The sequence below is a fragment of the Centroberyx affinis genome, unplaced genomic scaffold, assembly GCF_046629955.1.
Source record: "Centroberyx affinis isolate AG114_WGS23_722 - 3 ecotype Tasmania unplaced genomic scaffold, CSIRO-AGI_Caff_v1 ptg001274l_1, whole genome shotgun sequence".
NCBI classification, from domain to species: domain Eukaryota; kingdom Metazoa; phylum Chordata; class Actinopteri; order Beryciformes; family Berycidae; genus Centroberyx; species Centroberyx affinis.
Window position 1 is genome coordinate 96,582 of NW_027279783.1, and position 9,388 is coordinate 105,969.

General features: G+C 41.8%; 1 protein-coding gene across 1 annotated transcript; it reads right to left on the reverse strand.

Moving 5' to 3' along the window:
- Nucleotides 1-207: 207 nt before the first annotated feature.
- On the reverse strand, nt 208-9,017 carry ddx54 (DEAD (Asp-Glu-Ala-Asp) box polypeptide 54). The gene is made up of 20 exons (XM_071525229.1): nt 8,755-9,017; nt 8,355-8,481; nt 7,795-7,865; nt 7,511-7,699; nt 6,312-6,361; nt 6,157-6,198; nt 5,956-6,051; nt 5,737-5,858; nt 5,456-5,517; nt 5,201-5,332; nt 4,834-5,044; nt 4,426-4,557; nt 4,010-4,231; nt 3,778-3,851; nt 3,454-3,669; nt 2,961-3,112; nt 2,685-2,798; nt 2,471-2,578; nt 2,210-2,310; nt 208-1,577 (listed from the first exon to the last, which is right to left on the reverse strand). The coding sequence occupies exons 1-20, from the start codon at nt 8,872-8,874 to the stop codon at nt 1,315-1,317; spliced, it is 2,604 nt and encodes an 867-aa protein (XP_071381330.1). The 5' UTR covers nt 8,875-9,017; the 3' UTR covers nt 208-1,314.
- Nucleotides 9,018-9,388: the final 371 nt, after the last annotated feature.

Here is a 9,388-nt window from a genome sequence, read left to right on the forward strand (position 1 = left end):
TAAGGGTGTTTTCACATATGGTTATTTTTAAAGGAACCACACTCAGTCCTTTTTAAGTCGACCAAAAAGTGAACTAGCTGCATACAAAATCATTCCTCTTTGTGTTCACAATGCAAATGGACTTACAAGAGGACTAAGCTCTCAAACTCACTGAACTCAGACCACCTCCTGGTGCGGTCTGAGTTCATTTTGTTATGTTCACATATGCCCAAATAAATGCTGAGTCACTGGACTTGGGAAGCTGAAACGGACCAAGAGTGAAAACACCCTTTGGATAACCTACGGACATCTTCCAATAAATTTTGTTACAACTGGATACTTATATGCAAAAAAATTTTATTCAAAGGTATCAGTGAATCCAATTCATAGCAGAGAAAAATTGAAGAAGTTATGCAGCAAAGGCACACTTTGCCTAATCATTGTAGGAGCCTACACATCACATTGTAAACACGTCTCACCATGTAACTGACTGTAAATGAAGACAAGACACAGAATATCGCGTCATTCATCTGTATTGGTAATCAGTTAATAACGTGTATAGATACAAACTTATTTAAACTCTCAAAAGAGTTTAAGCATATAAATCTGCAGAGCATGGGTAGAAGAGAGTCGAGTTAATTTGCATGGTTCTCATACATACTGCTGCTCTGTGTCAAATATAGAGTTCACTCTGAGGAAAAAAAAGAGGTTGAAGTGCATCTCAGTAGTCTAGAAATGCTTTCAACTCATCCTCTTTCTATCTACAAGCTTGAAGAAGAGTAGGGCTGAAACTACAAATTAAACAAGAAGCACCATGAAACTCTTAAGGTGGGCTGAGAAAATAATGGTAATCTTCTCTGAACCTCTCATGGCGTCCTCCATCTCCACTGTCTTACACATCATTCTTCACTGATCTCTCCATCACAACCTTCTCTCACTGTCCCTGTTGTATTTGTTTTATGTACGCTAGTTTGGGCTTAACACATAATACATATTTGCTTATAATACATGGACATTCATTTGTTATTGATTTATTTGATTCATGTACTGTTTAAGAAACCTACCTGATAGTTGCCACTAGGTGGGAGTATTGGTCAGTTAACGTCAGAATGCCTACATGTTTGGCAGGCCCAGAATGCCTTGTTCTTGAATATACAGGAAGAGAATGTTAGACTGAAGTGTGTTCCGGAGAGAAATATGGCGACTAGCCTAAGGTGATGCTACTGATGTAAACATGTTTGAGAACATTCAGTAAAGTGAACATAAGAACAACAGTCACGTTCCGTTCGTTTATTTCGTACAGAAGTTGTAGTTACGGTCAGAACAGTCCCTTCCTCACAGTCTCTTCCTCATCTTGCCCTTCTTGTGGGCGCCCCGTCCGAAACCAGACTTTTTCATTTCACCCAGCCGCTGTTTGTTGTTGCCACGGATCTTCCTGAGGCCTCCGCTCTGTAGGAATTGGTGCTTCTCCTTTTTCTTGCGCTGCTTCAGGATCTGCTCGCTCGACTTCAGCTCTGAGCGCACTCTCCGACCACCAGCTGTCTGCTGTGGTCCTCCAGGGCTGTGGAACTGAGGACCTCGCCGACCTCGGCCACGACCTGGGAGAGGGATGATAAGAGGAGAGAGGGATGAGAAGAAAGGGATGAGAAAAAACTCTATACTTTGCTTTTTTGGTTGATGCATATAATAATATCCAGAGTTGAAAATTATAATCTACGCAGGACAGAACTGCTAGGTAGTCAATGGTGGGGTGAAATATTACATCCTGCTTGGAAATTAAAACAAAAAAAGTTCACACTATCCTTGCAGGTTAGGGAATGGGGGAGATTACATAGATTAAAATGGGATTGCAATCATCGTATTATAAAAACGGTATTTGTGATCCATGAACAAAATAATGAGATCATTTAAAAGGTTTCTTTTTGGATTGTTCTGAACAATATTTGAAAGGGAAAACAGGCCGTATATCTTATGGATATAATCATAATTTTAAATATTTTTAAATGAGGGTTGATAATGGCCTGGTATAACAACGCCTCAAATTACATTCTGCAAACTTAACATTTAACATTAATTTTTGAGGTAATGTACCATATGAGTAAGTGTTTCACTAATCCCACAGATTTCATTAATGATGATTTTACCAAGGTAGTCGGTAAGGTTAATGGATTACATTTTGAAAGAAAACGTCTTAAAATGGTTAAAGTTGAGACTGAGGAAGCACTCTTACCTCCTCCAGCGTTCCTCCCCCTTCCTCCTCCTCCTCCCGTTTCTCTATCGAAGTCAGGCCCGTCATCATCCACCTTGTATTTTTTCTTCCACTCCTCGTAACTGACACGCCGTCAAAGTTATATAACAACTCAACAATGCAGCAAAACAAAGTAGTAGTGTGGTAGTACAGAAATACATGTGTATGCACAGTAATATAGCAATAACAGTGGAGATACTACATAACAAAGAGACACCCTGTTCATTGTGCCAGAAAGGATACAAGTTCTTCTTCCTGTTGGTACTGACAACCTGGCCGCTATCCGTTCTAACCTTCTTCTTCTGGTCTTCTTTTCCCGTTTCTGTGATGAAGCGCTTCCTCTTGCGGTCCCTACAGAGTGACCGAGAGGGAGATGCTTAACATGGTATAAACGTTGTGTGTATGTGTAAGCGAGAGAGAAAAGTGAGTGATTGAATGAGTGAGTCAGATTTTTCACCATTTCATAATCTTTTTGTGCTGGTTGAGTCTGTCTCCCTCATCTCCCATGAGGTCTAGGACAGCTGAAGAGGCTTGCAGTTCAAAAGAAGTGCCCTCGCCCCCCAGACTTAACCTGATGACAAACAGAACAGAAGTCAAAGGTTATAAAACACAGATAATACATTGTAATCATCTCAGAGAAGCCGCTACATCTTTTCCACTGTTTAATCTAATGTCTTTTCATGCACATTCAAAAAATCTCAAAAGGTTCATGTTTGCCTGTCTGTTTCCTTACCCTCTCTCAGAGTTGAAGTCTTTGGGTCTGTATGGGATGTAATGCTCTTCATCTTTGACCGTCTGTTTGCTCTTCTTGCTCTTTGGCTTTTGTTCTTCACCATCCTGCTGCGGTCCTCTCCTCTTCCCACCCACCACCTCTGAGAACACCCCCTGGTGGAGAAATACAGAATTACAAGTTCAATGACTGACAGTAAAAAATATCAGGATAATTGCAACACTGATGATTGAGTTATAGCAGAGATGCTGCTATAGGTTATATTTGCTAAGGTTTGCACACAACGTTAAGTGTGTACAAAACTCTTCTACTCTTGCAGAATACAAACGTCCTTTACTACTATTTGCTATTTACGACAACTTTAATCAAAGCACATAAAATTTATCAAACGAAACCAATAGCCACTTTTAGCTCCTTCTCCTGTTTTTGGAGGTATGTCAACAGTTGTATGACATTTTGCCCCCTGAATCAACTTCTGATGGAGAACCTCTGTTACCTTTAGATCCTCCTCCTCATCTTCATCCTCCTCGCCTGTGATGTGTGTGGAGGTCTGGCTGGCGGTTGGGTTGCGGCTCTGCTGCAGCCTGCTCTCTGCAGCCAGGTCTTCTCTCTGCTTGCTGAACTTGTCCACCAGCCGCATGTCCCTGGAACGCTTGGCCCGCATCACCTCACTGGCCGTTGTCTTACTGTTGGAGTTGATCTCAAAGATAGTCTGGAAGAAGGAAGACACTTTGTTTTATCACAGTGTTGATTCCAACACTCTGAGATAATTGCATTAACGTCAACCCATTCAGCAGGATTTAGTTAAAACACAACTCACGGATTTGGATTTGTAGCCCTTGATGGCATCGACTATTTGGAGGCGCTCCAATTCCATTTTCTCCAACCCTGACCCTAAAACAAGGTCAACACAAGTAGTGTTAAACAATCCAATGACAATACTTCAACAAACATCTGATGACAGAGAATTAAATGCTGTTATTAACTACTGACTGAGCATCATTATCACCACAATTGCTCTCTTCACAATGTTCACCATCATCCAAACTGACCTAGTAGCGGATGGACAGCCATGTTGGACAGATCCGTGTTTTTGACCCGTCTGATGGACTCTGGTGAAGGGCTTGGTCGCGACTTGAGGTACTGCTTGTAGGCGTTCTCTGAGACGCGATGTAGGTTCTGCAGGTCCAGGGAGCTGTCGTGGGCCGTGGCCAACTGAGAAGCTTCATCATCAAGGATACTTTGAGGGACCCGACCAAACACACCATCTGAATCTGCAGAAGGGGAGGGAGGTTTGGATTGGCCGGAGTGAGGGGGGAGAGGGAGAGAGAGTGCTAAAATTAATTAATACTTTTACAAATCTAAAGAAAGTCAACTAGAAGAGCAAGGAGGAAAGTATTATATCAACACAAACCACAAATCAGATTTCCATCAATTCAAGACCAGAGAGGCGCTCTGCAAAGTCTACCTGGAGCGTTTTCAGGTGTTGCCAGCTGAAGGGGCCTTCCCAGGAAGAGGTGGAGGTCATAGACAAAAGGCACCTCGTCCGGACACACCATACTGTAGGCTGTACCGCTGCGCCCCGCACGTGCCACACGGCCTGATGGAAAAACACAGGGGATGATCATCATGTATCAAATCAGCCTCATCACTTTTCCCTTATCAAATCTGTCAAAAAATATCTGTTAAAGGAAAAAAATATACCAATTTAACACAACTGAAATGGTCACTTTGGTCATTTCCACTGTGTAAAAATATTGTGAATACCTCAACCCTTACTACCAGTTAAGTTAGTTAATTTCCTAAATTCATCACAAGCTGTTCATGTCTAATGGCTTAAATGCAGATGTTTATATATTGTGTTTAGGCCACCTACCAACTCTGTGCAAGAAGAGTTTGGCCTTGGAGGGGAAGTTGTAGTTGATGACATTGTCCAGCAGGGGGATGTCTATACCACGAGCTGCAACATCTGTCACAATCAGCACCATGGCTTTCCGGTGGACAAACTTCCCAATGTTGATCTTCCTGGCAGTCTGGTCCAGGGCGCTGTAGATGTAGGCACACTCCAGGCCTTCTAAGGTCAACAACTGGACATAAAAACAAAAGAAGCTAAAACTTCACCAAAAATAAAGCATTTCTTGCATACAAATCCGTAAAAACTTTTAAGAGTCTGCTATCCATTAGCGCTGGAAAAATACATGGAAGGCACAAAAGACTCTGTGATTCTGGTGGTGGTATCTCACCTCTTTGACGTACTCTACATGGTGTTTGGTGGCAACGAAGACGACTGTCTGCTCCTGAGGCTTCACCACGTTCCTCAGTAAATGGAGCAACAGTGCCGGCTTGTCATCCATACGCAGATGGAAGAAGCCCAGCTGGAGGAAGACGGGAGCAATAAAAAGATTTTGGAACGATGATACAGATAAGATATGGACCGGGGATTTATCTACCTATGGTGTCAAATCTGTCATGTTTCAGTAATTGGTCACTGCCTTTACCTTCATCAGCTCACTGATCTTAGAATCCACATCCAAACGAATCAGCACCGGTTCTGTCAGCCCTGTAAATAAAAAGGTATTTACTTACACTATGTCTTCAACACCAACATGCACATTATTGAAGATGCTTTCAAACTTTTCCAAGTGCAACTGCCATTCAAAGACTTGGGTGCTCAATAGTCACCATGAATCTATACTCAAAATACAAGCAAAACCACCAAAGGAAAAGCCCTCACAGCTGTGCAGATTACAGCCATTAACGGGAGATAGCTCTGTCTTACCAGCTCTGGCGAACTCCACCAGTAGTTTGGGCAGGGTGGCGGAGAACAGCAGGGTCTGCCTGGTGTCTGGAAGCCTCCGGATGATCTCCTGGAGCTGCTCGGCAAAACCCATTTCAAACAACCTGAGGGGAGTAGGAGCATTGACACGGTCACACACATCTACAACTGAATCCAACACACAAAATGAAACTATGACAACTTTGTATGTACATCACTTACCTGTCAGCCTCATCAAACACCACATACTCTACACTCTGCAGCTTCAGGTTCATCTCCTTGACGACATGCATGAGACGACCGGGGGTACCGATGATTCTGAGGGGAAGAGGACAGAGATCAGGAATATAATACACATGCGGCCAAGGAACCTGTATCTGCTTCCATCATGACAAAATTATCTCTCCTTTCGTGCCTACTTACATGTCAGGGTTTTCGTGAAGAGCGGCAAACTGATCATCCATTCTGGAAAAGAGCCGCAGCATTTAAATCCAGTGTAAGAGGACAATGGCAAGCGTTTCAGATTTCAACAGGAAAAAAAAAAAGTAAAAGCACAAGACAATTAGAGAGTCACACACCTGTCTCCACCAAGGATCAAGGCAGTCTTGAGGCCAGTGAATTTTCCCAACTGTAACACAAAAGTAATACCAACATCACTCTTTCTTTAGGAAATCAACATAAAATCAGGGACAACACTGAATAACAAAGTCACAAAGGCTTACCTCTCCAAAGAGAAAACATTAACTAAGCTATAACTAAAATAAAACTTAATTTCAAACAGAAAATTACAGCTGTGATTCAAGGGTTCACGTCCTAGATGTTTAAGAACCAATATGAACTATATTCTCACCGACATCACCAACCACAACCAAACTTGACATTTTGACTAAAGCTTGTACCTAGAGCATGTGCAAAAAGTCTCTAGCATGTAGCATCTCATAGAAAATTGAGAAACAGTGGAAGAACAATGATTAAAAAAATAATAATAAATCAGTAGCAAAACAACAGTGGTTCAGCTCTACTGGTTTGAAGGTAGATATAGCTGCTAGCAGCGATTACATGGTTCAAGCTCAAATTAATTTTAAGCCCAATATGAGCTATATGTCATTATTGTGTAGGCAACGGCCACATGCATCAACAGCAACCAAACTCAATATTTTGACTAATACTTACACCTACTTTATCCAATTTTGCTGGAAAAAGGTAACAAAGTGTAGCTCAACCCCACTTTAGGTGTATACCAAGTTTGGTAGTAATAGGTCAAAAATTGCAAAAGCCTTTTCAAGAAATTCATAATGGTGGAAATTCATTGTGTTGTCCTTGGGTGGGACAAGAAGCATATTTGTGACAGAACAGCTGGATCAGGTTTAGTGTCAATCAGACGTGAGATATGGCCTTTTCAATTTTGAAATGTCACTACAGCACCCCCATCTGGACAAATTGCATGAAATCTGGTACATACATGTGAAATGCTTTTCTAGACAAGGCTGCCAAATTTAATACATTTTGGTATTCAAGCTGTTAAATGATTATTTTGTTATAGGCCATGTTTTCACCCACTTTCACCAATCAACCAAACTAAACTTCATATTCAGCTGAGCACATGATCCTTCAACACGTGTTCCAAATTTCATACAATTTCACCAACCGGATTAGGAGATACAGTTTTATGGCCCCTGTTGGTTCGGCCCGACAGCCTTGACCCCCTAGTGAGTAATAACAAGCCTAGGTACAAACAGTAATCAGTCTGCTCATCTGAATAGCTACTCCTTCTGACCTCTTTGGTAAACTTCATGGTCTGCAGAGCCAGCTCTCTGGTGGGCGTGAGGATGAGGGCCCGGGCCCCCGTCTGGGCCTGCGGGGCCTTCAGCTTCTCAAACATGGGCACCAGGAAGGCAGCCGTCTTACCACTGCCAGTCCTAGCCATGGCCACTACGTCCTTGCCATCCAAAATCACCGGGACAGTCTGGAGCAGGGAAGAGAAGAATTGGGCATGAAATACTGTGCTGCTAGCAGTCATAAAGTTTGGAATATAAAGATGCTGAAGTGTCACTGACTAACCTTTCGCTGGATTGGAGTAGGGACTTTGTAACCCTTCTTCATGACCCCTTTAAAAACTGGGTAACTGAGACCTGGAATCAGACATAAGGTTCTCATGCAACATTCAATCAATCAATCAATCAATCAATGTTGTTATTGTCCCAAAGGGAAATTAGCCAGGTAAACCATAGAGGTAAAAACAACATGACACAATGTTGTACATAAAAAGAATCATGAAAACATCAAACTACCTAAAAACAACAACAAACAAACATGGATACATAAAATCCCTAAAGCAAATCATTATCACTTTAATAGAAACTCATAGAGTTTAAAAGAGACAAAGTGCATATAAGGAAATCTCTTCCAGCTACAATTTAAATATCCAGGGAGAAGGTGTGACTCCTGTTGAATGTAGGTAAATGTTTGTAATCTGAAAATTAATAACATGACATTTTGTCACGAGACAGATCTTCATTCTGATGCTGTGAGCCGTGCCTCTTCACTGGACTATGCAGTTATATTTTGTAGTTTCTCTTGACTCACACAGCCCTGTGCCTGTCTCTGTCTCTGTTTCTCACCCATGGACTGAAAGCCTCCAGACTTCTTCTTCTTCTTGTTTTGGGCCCTGACCAGCTCCCTGGTGTCGGGCTCCACATCTGACAGGCAGTCTGCCGAGGCAGGGAAACGAGGCAACGTCCTGCCCGGCTGTGAAACAAATACAAACACACAGCCATGCTCGTTGACAACACGATAGATGTACTAGTAGAGACTCTACTCACAGCTGTCGTTTCATTTATCAGTTGTTTTCTGTCGGGTAACATAGCTTATAATGTTAACTACAGGTTAGCGTCACATGCCACCACCAACGGCTGACTCGGTCCAGAAATCAAACATACAGTTCAGCATTCACTCGATTACGAGAAGCAGTTGGGGTAAATAATAACTCTTTTTTTGTTTTTAATCAGTAGTTATCCTTACATTATCATCTTCTTTAATTTCGGCAGCCAGTTCAAAGTCTCCAGTATCTGAATCCACCTCCGGGTCCCGGTTGCCTGCGTGTCTCTTTTTCTTCGTCAGTTTCTTCTTCCTCTGCGCCATATTTCAGTGCCGCGTGCTCTTCAGACTCCGCTCACTACTTTTAAAATTTTTGTTATGAAATAATAATAATAAAAAACTAAGACAAGTTAGTGTTCAAAAGAGCTCCGATTAATTTCGACACACAACAACACGGTGGGCAGACATTTTTGAAACACGTGTGTTTCTTCTTCTTTTTCCTTGCAGTTTGACTGCTGTTGGTGTCCAAAGTTAAACCTCATTACCGCCATCTGCTGCATCGGAGTGTAGTCCGAGATTACATACATACTGTACATACATAGGCTACATACATACATACATACAGACAGACAGATAGATAGATAGATAGATAGATAGATAGATAGATAGATAGATAGATAGATCAAACAGCAGCACATGTGTGCAATCTGATACAGTTAATTTGGCAAGATATATGTAACTGGTTAGCACCAAAAGACACTTTTATTTCAAGGAATATTTGACATGTTAAATAACAACAAGGATTAACTCTATTGCAGTGTGGTTATATAGCAAAATA